The sequence below is a fragment of the Akanthomyces muscarius genome, chromosome 1, assembly GCF_028009165.1.
Source record: "Akanthomyces muscarius strain Ve6 chromosome 1, whole genome shotgun sequence".
NCBI classification, from domain to species: Eukaryota; Fungi; Ascomycota; class Sordariomycetes; order Hypocreales; family Cordycipitaceae; genus Akanthomyces; species Akanthomyces muscarius.
The window spans coordinates 2,714,053-2,727,128 of record NC_079241.1 but is presented as its reverse complement, the minus strand read 5'-3'; the positions used below and the strand labels follow the sequence as shown (position 1 = coordinate 2,727,128).

Genomic DNA, 13,076 nt, shown 5'->3' with positions numbered 1-13,076 from the left:
CTGTTACTCCGCGCCTGCAGAGAGAGAGACACACACCCTGCGTGCTCATGTTGGCTGCAAGCAGCCCCTTTCATTTCCCATACTGGGTCTTTTTTAAATCTAGCTCATCCCAGATCGAATCAAGACCCCGCTCGTTGCCGTTTTTAGACTTTGGGCTGCAGCATCGCAAACTCGCGCCGCTCCCACACTACTCCCCTTGTCGTGATAGTCGCCCGTCTTTAACCCATCCCGACGCCTCATCGAACACACTGATGATAGGAAAATATGCTACCCCCCCATTCTTGAACAGGTTTAGCGACTTCCATACAACGGCTCCAGATGCAGGTACACCACAATCCAGAGATGATCCCGCCTTTGTAGCCCTACTACACTGGCGGTTAGTCCCCTTTCCGAACCGTAGCCGCCCGCGGTGAGATGTCCCGCCCCTCTCTGTACCTGCGGTCCTGGCTTCCATGACCCCCGGCCAGCCAATGCGGGCTCTGCATTCTTCGATTTCTGGCTGCTCTAGACACATGGGCTTTGTTTCATTGCCATTTTTGGCCCAGTTGTCTGTTTCATCCCGCCAAGCGCCGCCCAAGAGACGGCCACGCAAATCGCCAACCGTTCAAAACGGGTCGCACTTGGTCCAACCCGATGTTTTAAGTAAGTCCCATTGCCCGGGTCTTGTAATACTCGTTTCTGATTCTCTAGTTTCTTTCCCAATCAATTGTTTCTTTTTCCTATTGTCACATTTCCTAGACGGTTTGTGTTTTTTTCTTTCCTGTTGGGTTTCCTATTTTCCTATAGTTTCCTTTTCCTTGAGTCTCGTCTCCTTTTGTCAAACCCGCAGCAACAACATCGTCGTTTCGTCTTGGTTTTGCTGTATTGCATCTTCTTTTGGCCAGGTTTCCTATTTCTCTCATCTCCGTCTCATACAACCGTCGCACTGGTGTGACGGGTTCATCTCCACCCGGCCGCGACCCAAAACATCCTCTCCATCACCAATAATCTCTAATAACCTCGTTTCGCGACTCTTGATGTGACGAGGTCACACAGACACAAATACACACCCCCTCCACAAAAAAAGCACCTCAAACTACACCTTCTCTGTGCAACCATGAAGGGCTCCAAGCACTCGAGGCAGCAGAGCGACTCGGCCACCACATCCCGCCGGCGTGAGGCGCAGGTCCGCAACACCCTCGCACAGGCTCAGGCCTACCACCAGCAGCGCATGCCTACCAATACCACCACGGCCACGTACTACTCCATGCCCAGCACCGACCAGGATGTCTATGATGCCTACCATGCCAGTGCCGCCGTCCTTCCCCAGCAGCAGCAGTACCAGCAGTACCAGCAGCAAGTGGACCAGCAGCAGGACCTACGGCGCAGCGCCAGTACCAGCGGTTGGTCCATGCCAGAGGAGCCTCAGCAGCAACAATACCAACAGCAGCAGCAGCAGCAGCAGCAACAACAACAACAGCAGCAGCAGCAGCAACACCAGCAGCAAAAACAAAAGCAGCTGCTGAAGCAGGCCGAGGCCAAGACGCTGCTCGATGCCAGACACCGCCCCAGCAGTGGCGCGTGGTCCATCCGCGACGACAAGCAGCTCATCATGGCGCGCAGCGAGGGGCTCAACTGGAGCCAGATCCAGGAGCAGTTCTTCCCGAGCAAGTCGTCCAACGCCTGCCGCAAGCGCCACGAGCGCCTGATTGACAGCAAGGGCCGCGGCAACGACGAGACGATGCGCGTGGAGCGCATCGCCGCCGAGTATGTCCAGATGCGCGAGAAGCTCTGGCGGCCGCTGGCCGAGAAGACGGGCGAGAAGTGGTCCTATGTCGAGAAAACGGTGCGTTGCCTCCTCTTCCCCGCCCCTGCGTCTGCAGCGGAAAAGAAAGTTTGCAAGAGGAAAAGAATACTGACGCGGTGGTCCAGTGCCTCTCCCACGGCCTCAAGAACCTCCAGGGCGTTGCCCGCGCCGCCACCCGCCGGCAGCGCTTCGACGCCAACGCCATGGCGGCCGCCGCGGCGGCCGCCGCAGCAGGGTATGACGATGACAGCGGCGTTTCCGGCATTGGCCTGACCCCCGTGGAAGAAGCAGACGCCTCGGCCGCGGCCGCCATGGCCGCCGCGTACAGTAGCAGCCCCAGCGGCGCCGGCGCGCCCCCGAGCCCGCACGACGTCGCCCAATCCTTTGCCTCGACGACGACACAGGCGACGGCGTACCTCGCGCACCCGCACCACCTCGCCCAGGCGCACCTGCACCCCGGGGCGTACAGCACGCTCATGTACGGCGGTGCCGCTGCCGCGCAGTACCACCCGCAGCACGCGTACTCGTCGAGTATCAGCTCCGAGGGGAGCCTGCATCCGGGATACGTCTCGCGACGCGGCAACGAGAGCGCTTGATGGACTGGAAAAACAGTCATTGATCCTGGTTTGCCATTTTTTGTTATAACTTGATACTTTTTTCTTTTTCTGGTTTTTATCCACGGCCTACTCACCAGTCACTGCACCTTACCATTCCTTTGTTCATTCGTCTGGCCTCGCCAGACATTTCCCTTTCTTAGTCACTCATTTAATCTCCTTTGTGTGCTGGCGATTGTCCGTTTTCAGTTTCCGAGTTATGATATAATTGGGAGGAATTGGCGTCGAGGTGTTTTCATATTTTCGTGTTTGTTCTGCAACTTTGTTCAGCATGGATCTCGTCATGATTGCTTATGAAAGACTCACCTTCCTTTGCGCTGTTTTCTGCTCGTCAGTTTTTGAATTCTTTGAAAAGAATGCTTGAGATTATATTTAGCTTGTTCCTCTTTGCTATGCATTTTAGCATGTGCATCATCGTTCGATAGATTACGGATATTCTATTAATGCATCGTGTGCTCAACAGCTCATTCAGTTCAACAAGAGAAAAGTTATGATATTCTATCCATGCAATGATTTTTGTACATCTTACAAGACCTGCAAGTCCGCCCAGGACAATGCCAGGCCGCGTTAGCCATCCAGAGAGCAGCGCTATGCTCCGAGTGGACCTCCATAATAAAACAAGATTTGAGAAGTCGTATAATTTGTACAGTGCGCATCAAGACAAGGCAGACAATCACCTGCGGGGCAGGTCAAGAGCCTTGGTTGCCTCCTTTACGCGATCGGCTGTCATACCGGCCATCTCCTGGAGCTCTTCCTCTTCCCAAAGGCCCTCTTCGTCTGCTGCATCGCCAAACAGACCACGCCAAGCCCTGCTCCACATGTCCTTCTTCTGCAGCATGGCCAGCATGAGTACGGCAGGGAGATGCCAGACGCTCGCCCAAAAGAGACCTCTGGCGCTGCCCTTGTGACCGTCATGCTTCCAAAAGCGCACCGCCTCCCGTGCGAGCCAGAGGTTCACAGGTAAGCTGGTCACCGCAAACGACCACTCCGTGACACCTGCGGCGCACAGTGAAACGCAGATCGGAATGAAGACAAGGCTGTAGCGCAAGGCCACGCGAGAGTTGCGAGCTGAGTTTGTCCAGGCCAGCATGCGCAAGCCCGCGGCCTTGTACTCCTCGCGGATGGGCCAGCTCAGGGCCATGAAGTGAGGGAACTGCCAGGCAAAGAGCAGACCAGCCAACAGCCATCCGCCGATGGAAGAGCCGTCACTGGCGAGCAGTAATTCCTTCCATGAGCCATCCTTGGTGGCGCTTTCACCGGCCGCAGCCGCCCAGCCCATCAGCGGCGGGATACCACCGACAAGGGCGCCGACCCAGGTATTAAAAGCCGTGACACGCTTCAGCGGCGTGTATATTCCCGCATATAGCACGATGTTGGCAACACCCAGGGCGGAGACGGTCGGGTTGACGCCAAAATACAGGCCGCCCGCACCAACAGCACCAGCCACAATTGCAAAAAGCGCGGCGCTGCGCTTCTGAATGAGCTGCCGCACCAGCGGTCTGTTCCTTGTCCGTGTCATTTTGGAATCGGTATCGGGCTCGTAGAGCATGTTAAGGGCGTTTGCGCTGGCCGAGCATAGCGCGGTGCCGGTGGTGAGGAACAGCAGCGTGAGCGGGCTCAGGCTTGTCGTCTCGGTCATGGACGGGGTAAGCATCTCGGGCACGGGGTAGAGAGCGTAGGGAACCATGGCGGTTAGCACAACGAGCACTGTGAGTCGAGGCTTTGAGAGTGAGAGAAAGGTCGAAAAGGTGCGTCGGAAGGACTGCGCAGGTTGTGCCGCGGCCTGTGTCGTCAGGAGGGAAGAAGCGTCCGGTGGCAGGGGAGCTTCCTCGCCATTACCCTGCACATTTTGCTGCTGTTGTTTCCTGAGCTGCCTCCGACGATGTGGCGGTAGTTGCTCGAGGGATTGGCCTTCGGGGACCTGCTGTGATGATGTTGCGTCGCTTGCGGACGTCGAAGTCGCCGCAGTTGACGTTGCGCGAGCCGTGCCGGTGAAGACGAGAAAATCGAGACACCTCGAGCGATCAAAAAGCCGATTCGAGAGAAAAAACGTCGCGCCACCGACCGGTAACGAAGCGGCAGAGACGCGGGGCATATGAGCGCTCGAGGTCGCAGAGGACAGCCATCTGGCTGCGGCCACGGAGGCTGCTCCCTGCCTACCGGCAGCGTGGCATTGTCGTCGTGATGCGTGCTTTAAAACCTGTAAAGACCGCATTTTAGTCGTCCTCGGGTCATGACGCGACCGCGAGAAGTCCAATGCGTGCCGAAACCGCCAGAGCAAGCTGTGGTCTGTCGTGTACCGGGTCCAAGGTGTTAATAGCGTCGCATGTGTGAAGGCTTGGAGCTTTTTTTGACACTTGACTGACGGCAACGCTTCCGGCCAATCCCGTCATGTGACTGGGTCCGCCTCTTGCAAAGTGAGGCAAAGGCGGCCACAATTGGGAATTAAAAATCGGGGGAGAATAATGCAAATATTAGGATTCGCCAAAGATCATCTACGTGACTCTGACTTTTAATCTAGTAATGCATAGTCTCACCAACGATGCGACACTGTCGCCGGCACCCCAGAGCTGCCCAGCCGTCCAATCCAGCCGTGGCCACCCCTAGGACGGTTTGATAGCTATAAATATGCAAGAAAAACACTGATATTTAATCTGGCTCTCTCTCGTCTCATGTTTGAATCTTCAAGAGTTCATAAAATTGAAACGTGGCAGGACGGACTTAAAACATAGCCAGAATACCTATACATGGCAGCGCTAGACCCCGCCAGCAAAGCCAGCCGGAGTCCCCCTCACAGGCACTTGCTTGCGCACTACAACCTATCGATCGCTTGATGCTCAATTCTTCAAAGAAAATGACGACTCTATTGGAGACCCTGCGCCAAACCAGTCAGGTTGGCTGCGACACGATGGACATTGAAGGTACTTGTTTGGAATCGCGAGTTGGCAACCGCTAACCAGACACAGTCGCGAAGTCTCTTGGCCCGTTCGTGGATTGCACATCAAATCAGGTTTGTCATCAAGTCTTGTCTGATGAATGAAACACACTCAGGTCGGTCATTCTCTAGGCAATTGCTTACTTTGAGCTTTCGAGAGACGGCGGAGAGTTTCACCGCCAACTTTGGAAGGAAGCCGTTAAATTTGCAACCCGTACTGCAATGGAAGATGATGATATCACACGAGATGAATTGGTGGTAGAAGTTGCCGTAAGGCCATCAACATAGCATGTAACCAACGGATTACTAACTGCAGAAGATGGTCAAACTACAATTGGCCTTTCTTCCATACACGACGGAATACGTTCATGTTCAGACAAACCCGAAACTCTCCTTCTCTACAGAAGCAACAGTGAGAAACGCTGAAAGTAAGTCCATGTACAATATCATTGCTCCAGAATTAACGTTCTTCAAGGACTCGTCACTATGTTCAAGGAATTGGTAGGAGACGAGGAAGATGAGAACCGAATATGCATCAAGGTGCCTGCTACGTGGGAAGGCCTAGAAGCCTGCCAAATCCTGCAAGCACGGGGCATACCAACTCTAGCGACGACAATGTTTTGCATGGAGCAAGCGGCGTTGGCGGCAGAGGCCAGGTGCACCTACATTGCCCCTTACGTGAATGAGCTGCGAGTCCACTTTGACAAAGAGTGCGCGCAATACGCAAACTTCCTTGTCCGGGGGCTAACAAAGGAACAGGTTCGTGGACGAGCACAAAGCATTCAGCTTTTGCGTAGAAGCGCAGAGCTACTATACCAGAATAAATGCAAAAACCCGGATACTGGCGGCCTCGCTCACGTCTATCGACGACGTGATGCGGCTCGCAGGCGTGCAGCATATTACCGTCTCGCCGTCACTGCTAAGGGAGCTCGCTACAACGCCGGCTGATGGGTGGAAGAGTTCCGCTCCAAGTGTCTTTACCAATTCTGGTAAAGTCTCTCTGAACAAGAGATACACGAGAGATGATTTCAACGATATTCTACGCAATGAAAGTGGCTGGAGGCTGGCATTTGCGAGAAGCGGGTTCGGATCCAGTCACGGCAAAATCATACAGGCTATAAACTACTTTTCTGACTTCCAAGATAAATTGGAGAGCATGGTGGTAAATTATCTATAAATTGGAGCTTCGGTACTGAGCTTTTGCCATCAGGTCTTCCCTGGGAAGGGCGCGCAAAGGTTATCACCTGTGTTCTTCTTTGTCGTGAAGCACGAGGAACATTGCGCCACAAGCAGATGATCGGGTACAGATACAGGAACCAATCAATGTCAAATTCTCATACAAGACACCAAATTATACTAAAAATAGACATGGTTTTATCTGTTCGATTGCGAAACAGTTCAGCCATGTTTGCTTGTGCCTTGACCACCGACGCGGCTCCATCTCTTAATAAACATAAGATGCTCTGCTGCCGTCTTCATCTTCTTTAAACATTCAAGTTTCTTTGGCAGATCCCATCTCAACATCGAAAACATGGCGCTGGAGCGGAGACTCAATCCCGCAATTGATCCCAGCGATCTTGCTTGGGAAAAAGTCCATGCCATGTTCAACTTCAGGATAAAGACCTCGGACAAGACTCTCGGGGATATTCTACTCGACAATTTCACCGTCCAGGAAATCCGACAATTCTTCACCCAAGAGCGATCTGACCTCAATGCCTTGCAAAAACGGAATACAGAGCGCTACAACTCTTTGTTGGCTGGGCGATTCAAGGGCGTCCGCTCTGATGTGCCCACCAAACTGGCCATGATGTACTTTGGACTGCCTGTTGAACCAGTGCAGACTGTTCTCACGGGACAAGAATCAAACGGCCTCGCAGTGATGGAGGCACAAGTTGCTCAATTGAAACCTCTGGCATTCCTAGCCAATGATGAATTAAGCCAGGTTGCTTTCGGCGCTACTGGTATGACTTGCATATCCGCGGTACGAATTGACCCAACTAATACGGAAAAGAGCAACACCCAGATGCAATGGATATTGATGACTTACATCAGAAGCAGTCTTCTCACGTCCCCGTGACGAGTAAATCCGTCCTCACAGTACGAGAGCAAGCCAACTTGCTTCAGTCGTTCAAGTCAATGCGAGACATTGCGCTCAAACGCTCGTTTCCATGTCCCTTTGATGGCTGCAAGTATTTATTCGACCCATCCCGCCCTGATGACACCAAGATACACATCGCACACATGCATGTCTCCAAAAAGTGCATCTGGTGCGATGAATCTCATTTTGAGTGGTGGAATGAAGCGCAGCGCCAACGCCACCTCCGCCAAAAGCACAGAGACAAGCTGCTGACTACCCTAGGGGTTTCGGACCTCAAGATACTGTCGAATGATGCATCGGAAACTGTGGTGCTAGCACTGACCCAAGCCCGTGGCCCGGTGCACGAGGTCGCACCAGACACACGATGCAATCCGAAGCCCAATCTCCAGGTCGCGGTGCCCACGGTCAAGAGCCTCGAGCAGCCGCGACTTCTCTCACAGCCCAGCTTTTCGCCACTCACTCCCAGTCCCGCTAGCTCGGAGGAATACCAACCGGAGTTCGCGGGGAGCGACTCCGAGTCAGAACGGGGACGGTCATGCAGACGCCAGAAGAAGGTCGCTGCTCAAAACATGGCAAATACAGCTAGGGGTCCAGAGAGGCGATCAGTTTCCCCTGACTGGAACGCGGTGCTTGGTGAACCAGACCCGTCGTTTGTGCCTGACAACAAGTATTACTGTTCCAAGTGCTTGCGCAGAGTGCCGAAAGCCAATCGCAAGCGCAATGTCAAGCAGGAGCCAGGCACGGGAGAGGACTACAAGGTATAAAAATATCCATAATTTCCTTTTTTGTTTCATCTGCTGACGTGTTTCAGTATCATACCGCAGGGGACAGATGCTGTCGCATCCGCAGTGGCATAGGCTCTGCGGTGAACCTGCCCAATCGAAGCGGCTGGATTCTAGCCAGCAAAATACCCAAGCTGGGTGTACTGAAGTCTGAGTTTTTGCAGTTGTATTCAGGTTACACGGCAACGGTGTATCCACTATTGTCGTCTGATGCCAGGAACAACATGTGGCGCTCCGATCCCAACAACGAGAGCAACCAGGCAAACTGGAACCTTCCTTGGCCCCCATTCGTCGGCCGACTCTCCACCGTACCCGAGGGGATGAGTAAAAGCCCTGACGCTGACGAAAGTGAGCACTTCTCTACGACATCCAGCTTCGAGCCCAACGCATGGGGCAGCGGCACCCAGAAGAGCGGCCGCCGCAGGAAGCGCCGGCGCAACGCGGACGGAAGCTACTTTTACGAAACAGACACGGACGGGGAGAGCGGACTGTTTGTCACTGACGACGACGACACCGATGACGACAACGATGATGTTGACGCTGCGAACCCTAATAACAGGAGAAAGAGACGACGCAAAGGTGACCCCAACTATCGCCCGCGGAGAGGCGACGAGTCCGACTCCGACAACGAGCCGGAGCGGCTGCGCAAGGTGCGGGAGGAGATGGAGCAGGAGATTCTGGGCATACAAGACGATGTGCAGCAAGGCGCACCAACGATAAAGGAAGGGCCCGACTCCTTCATTGTTACCGATGACGTTGATGTTCAAGAGTCGTAGATGGCAACATGGTCGTGTAAGTGTGGGTGGAACCAGTCATTGTTGCTTGCTTTTTGCAGCTCTATTTTTCTTCCGTGTCTCATTCATGAGCGCCACGGGGGCAACATTTTTTGCAGCACGGCAAGGGTCATTGCTTCTGTAGTTTTCTCTTTTCCCACTCTGAGGCAGGGTTATTCGCGGAGTTGGCGGGCGCACACATTACGTGGTGCCAGGAGAAGGAGCCCGCCTGGATTATTTAGATAGGAGCTCGTATGGAACTTTTTATTTCATTAGGGGAGACGGGAGAGATCAGCAAGGACATGCCGTTATGTATTTTTTTTTCCTTCTCTGTATTTAGCTTTCTTTTTATCATTCCGAATTATTTCTCATAGAGTAAAGTATGTACGTACAAACTTGTTCGACAAGAACCTTCCGAGACTTGATAATTTGGCAACCTTCGCAGGCTAGTGCGGCCGCCGCGGCGATGCAACCCCAGCATTCCGGTCACAGATCGGCACGCTGCTGGGCAATGCCTGGTGCAGCTGTCCGACCCCACGACGAGTGGTTTCCTACCGGTACTGCCGTTAACAACTCGGGCAACAGAAAAAGAGACCCTTGAAGGATCATGTGGCATCCTGGCATGCCGTTGAGCTTGGTGGAGAGAAGGCTTTCGCTGCGTAATTACATCCGCCAGGGCGAGACCGCCGCCACCGTTGCATGGACCGTGTGATGATGGACAGGAGTCTCTGTTCAGCCTCCGTCACAATTTTTTTTAATCCACCACGCAATCGATGCAGGCAGCTGTGAGCGTCGTGGCTTTTCTTTTCCCCCTGGTCTTGTTCGCTGCTGGGCTAGCCAACGAGCTTTGTCACTTAGTGTGGCTGATCGGAAAAAGCAACGATGAGGCGCCTCTTCTCACTATGACAGCCCGGGTTGCAAGACCTCCGAATTGGGGCCCAGGCGTGGCCATCCGATCTTTCTCAACCTTGATGCGTAGACACAGCACATTTTCTTTCGATTCCCATTACCCTGGTATGACGCCCGGGATCGAAACCAACGCCTTGTCGTCCGTGCTTGTATGGATGATGACCGACATGTGGCAATGCAGGCATCTGGGAGGCGATGCTGGCACTAATAAGGCAGCTTAACATTGGACGCAAATAAATATCTAGATCTCAAGTCGTACTTTGACAAATTCCATCTTATGTATTGCTGGCACTCTTCTCCAACGCTTCAATCCGTACCATTTCACGACGAACTATCAGTGACAGCCGCACGTCAACCACCTGTCTCAGTCCGGAATCACATGCTCCGTCTTTCCTTCACCTTTCGCACATAATGGATCAAACAGTCGCACTTGACGCAGTACCTCCTCTGTCGCCTGTTTCTAGGTAAGCGAAAAACAAGACAAAGACACTGTAACTTCACACTTGCTCATCAGTGTTCAGCGCCGAGAGCAGCCACAGCCTCGATGATCCCGAAGCACACCTGTCAGCCAACGCGCTGTTACTACAAGATCCATATCCGAGCAAGAATTTTCATAATGGAGGCGCGGAGCTGCCTGCACTGCAGGTTGCGAACGGTGACCCGGATGGCCTCGACCCCATCGCAGAGGATGATCTGGACCCGGGCAGCTTCGATCTGGTGATGCCCGCCGAGCAGGATTCCAACGCGACCACGAGCAAATACAGGCTGGAGCAAAGATCGGAGCTGCTCTTCTCGCAGCATCATCTGCATGCTATTTTCGAGGATTCGGCCCACCTGCACCGATTCACCAACTTTTTGTACAAATATCGCTCTTCTTCTGTTGTCCTGCTAAACTACTATCTATCGGCCCTGAAAGCTCTCCGAGCCATCCACTACAGCAATTCAGTTCTGGGACAGCTGCAGTCTCTCCAAGATTTCGACTTTACACACACCTTTCCTCAAGCGTCGAATACTGCCAACCAGGAGCTGCAAGAAAAGGCCGACATCGCGTTTGAGGTGCTGACACGAGAAGACTTGCCCGCCTACATCACTCATGTGTGGATTCAAACAGTCTCCGTCTCCATCCGTCATCGGATCATGGGAACCAGCTCCGACGCCTCTGAAGGATTGGCTGAAGTGTTTTGTTTGACAGATCCATCCCGGCCTGACAACCCGATTGTGTTCATGTCAGAGCAGTTCAACCGCACGACACAGTACGGTGTGGATTATGTCATAGGTCGCAATTGCCGTTTCCTCCAAGGACCGTGCACAAATCCATTCAGCATCAAGCGCATTCGTGACAAATTGGAAGCTGGTATCGAGCATTACGAAACCTTTCTCAATTACAGGCGCGATGGAACGCCGTTTATGAATCTTGTCATGGTAAGTTACACAAGTCATGTCATCTCAGGAATTTCATTCTAAAGTATACACTTTTATAGCTTGCACCTTTATACGACAGCCGAGGTACGATTCGATATTTTATCGGTGCTCAGGTCGATGTTTCAGGATTGGCCATGAGCTCATACGACCTTGGCGCGCTTCGTGGGCTTGTGGAACAAAACGCGGATTTGAAGGCTGAAGAGCCACTCCGAGAAAGCGGAAGGGACGAGATTACTCAGTTTGCAGAGATCCTGACGCCAAAAGAGCTTGATGTCATGAATGCTTATGGCGGAAGCATGCACCGCCTGCCTCTGCAAGTTGAAGATGAACTCAAGTCGTTCGAGAAGGTGCAAACCTCCGGCCCCGAAGGCGAGAAGAAGGAGTACGAACCTGGCCACTATCGACGTGGTACGAAAGGCCGCGTTGTTCTACGCGACGGTGACTCCCAAAAGAGTCTGCCAATTTCCAAAGACGACAACTCGTCACATGCATCTCAACCGACCGCGGCTTCACTTTCCTTAACCCACAATGGACGCCTCACGGGTGTATACGAGCACTATCTTCTTGTTCGTCCATACCCGTCTCTACGGATCCTGTTTACTAGCCCTTCCATGCGCGTCCCAGGTATACTGCAGTCTCCGCTACTCGATCGCATCGGCGGTTCCGCCCGTATCCGAGAGCAGCTTGTCGATGCGTTGGCTGCCGGCCAAGGCGTGACAGCCAAGGTGAAGTGGCTGAACACAAGTCGAAGGAAGAACCAGCGCCCCTCCCAAAAGAAGGCAAACATCAACCATCCCCTTGAAGCACATCTGGAGGCTGATGACGATGTCGACACGGTCACGGAACCAGAGCCGGCCGGCCGAGCACGCTGGCTACACTGCACACCGCTAGCTGGTTCAAATGGTAAAGTTGGCGTATGGATGATCGTCATCGTGGATGACGAGGAAAGACCGGCTCGTCCGGTCGGCATCGTGGCGCCACCTGTTGCGGCCCCGGTCCAACAACTTCCTCGCCGCCCGGCGACCGCTGCGTCCGGCCCGAGTGCTATATCCGACATGTCTTTTGCAATTGACGAACGCAGCGATATTGACTCGGCGCACGGGGTGCGAACCGACGTGCAGCCTCGCCGTTCATCAGAGACGCTGGGTTTCCAAAGATCGGAATTCAATTTCCCGATGCCGAGGCAGGGAGGCTGGACGCAGGCGATTCATAACCAGCACGCCTCGAGTGCGCAGCGGACGCCTAGAACGTTTTTCAAAAACGGAGTGCCAGCTTCCAAGTTCTTCAGCCTTGATGCCTTATCTCGCGCAGCTGGTGGCGCCAATTCCAAGAACCGACCTACGTCACCACAGTCGTCGCGAAGCAGCATCTCGAGCCTCGGTCGTGCATTCCCCCGACAGGAGCCGCCTCTTCCTCCGTGGCCCACCAGATCTGACAGCAAGTCGGCGCCCAAAAATCAGTCAGACAGTAGGCAGCGTGTTGTATCCCTGATTCCCGAAGAAACTCACGAAAAGTACAGTGCTGAGATGAGGGCTAGAGAGGAAGACGAGCGGAGTTCTTTGCACAGCCGAGGGTCAGCCTTCACTGTGAGGATTGGAGAGGAATAGATGAACAATTAGCCCATCTTTATATTCTGCTGTATCTCCTTATTTTGTACTATCACTCCGGCTTGAGCTGTCGTTTAGTTTCCTTGAGATATCCAACCAGTATTATACTAGTCTTAGGCAAGACATTTTCCTGTGTACAAATCCTCTTAT

At 53.4% G+C, this 13,076-nt stretch overlaps 8 protein-coding genes across 8 annotated transcripts; 7 read left to right on the top strand and 1 right to left on the bottom strand.

The window, feature by feature from the left end:
- Positions 1 to 1,096: 1,096 nt before the first annotated feature.
- Positions 1,097 to 2,382, top strand: LMH87_005895 (uncharacterized protein; the record flags this gene model as incomplete). Its single annotated transcript, XM_056203694.1, has 2 exons — positions 1,097 to 1,825; positions 1,912 to 2,382. 2 exons carry the CDS (start codon positions 1,097 to 1,099, stop codon positions 2,380 to 2,382), a joined length of 1,200 nt encoding a protein of 399 aa, XP_056059126.1.
- A 691-nt stretch (positions 2,383 to 3,073) lies between these two features.
- On the bottom strand, positions 3,074 to 4,615 carry LMH87_005894 (uncharacterized protein; the record flags this gene model as incomplete). Its single annotated transcript, XM_056203693.1, has 1 exon — positions 3,074 to 4,615. The coding sequence occupies one exon, from the start codon at positions 4,613 to 4,615 to the stop codon at positions 3,074 to 3,076; it is 1,542 nt and encodes a 513-aa protein (XP_056059125.1).
- Positions 4,616 to 5,254: 639 nt separating this feature from the next.
- LMH87_005893 (uncharacterized protein) lies at positions 5,255 to 6,512 on the top strand (the record flags this gene model as incomplete). Its single annotated transcript, XM_056203692.1, has 6 exons — positions 5,255 to 5,321; positions 5,367 to 5,410; positions 5,468 to 5,605; positions 5,655 to 5,763; positions 5,811 to 6,045; positions 6,095 to 6,512. 6 exons carry the CDS (start codon positions 5,255 to 5,257, stop codon positions 6,510 to 6,512), a joined length of 1,011 nt encoding a protein of 336 aa, XP_056059124.1.
- Positions 6,513 to 6,866: 354 nt separating this feature from the next.
- Positions 6,867 to 7,412, top strand: LMH87_005892 (uncharacterized protein; the record flags this gene model as incomplete). Its single annotated transcript, XM_056203691.1, has 1 exon — positions 6,867 to 7,412. The coding sequence occupies one exon, from the start codon at positions 6,867 to 6,869 to the stop codon at positions 7,410 to 7,412; it is 546 nt and encodes a 181-aa protein (XP_056059123.1).
- A 164-nt stretch (positions 7,413 to 7,576) lies between these two features.
- On the top strand, positions 7,577 to 8,290 carry LMH87_005891 (uncharacterized protein; the record flags this gene model as incomplete). The annotated part of the gene is made up of 3 exons (XM_056203689.1): positions 7,577 to 8,100; positions 8,165 to 8,191; positions 8,245 to 8,290. 3 exons carry the CDS (start codon positions 7,577 to 7,579, stop codon positions 8,288 to 8,290), a joined length of 597 nt encoding a protein of 198 aa, XP_056059122.1.
- A 149-nt stretch (positions 8,291 to 8,439) lies between these two features.
- On the top strand, positions 8,440 to 8,991 carry LMH87_005890 (uncharacterized protein; the record flags this gene model as incomplete). Its single annotated transcript, XM_056203688.1, has 1 exon — positions 8,440 to 8,991. One exon carries the CDS (start codon positions 8,440 to 8,442, stop codon positions 8,989 to 8,991), a length of 552 nt encoding a protein of 183 aa, XP_056059121.1.
- A 1,317-nt stretch (positions 8,992 to 10,308) lies between these two features.
- Positions 10,309 to 11,841, top strand: LMH87_005889 (uncharacterized protein; the record flags this gene model as incomplete). The annotated part of the gene is made up of 4 exons (XM_056203687.1): positions 10,309 to 10,361; positions 10,419 to 11,319; positions 11,379 to 11,701; positions 11,772 to 11,841. The coding sequence occupies 4 exons, from the start codon at positions 10,309 to 10,311 to the stop codon at positions 11,839 to 11,841; spliced, it is 1,347 nt and encodes a 448-aa protein (XP_056059120.1).
- An 89-nt stretch (positions 11,842 to 11,930) lies between these two features.
- Positions 11,931 to 12,926, top strand: LMH87_005888 (uncharacterized protein; the record flags this gene model as incomplete). Its single annotated transcript, XM_056203686.1, has 3 exons — positions 11,931 to 12,422; positions 12,758 to 12,786; positions 12,839 to 12,926. 3 exons carry the CDS (start codon positions 11,931 to 11,933, stop codon positions 12,924 to 12,926), a joined length of 609 nt encoding a protein of 202 aa, XP_056059119.1.
- Positions 12,927 to 13,076: the final 150 nt, after the last annotated feature.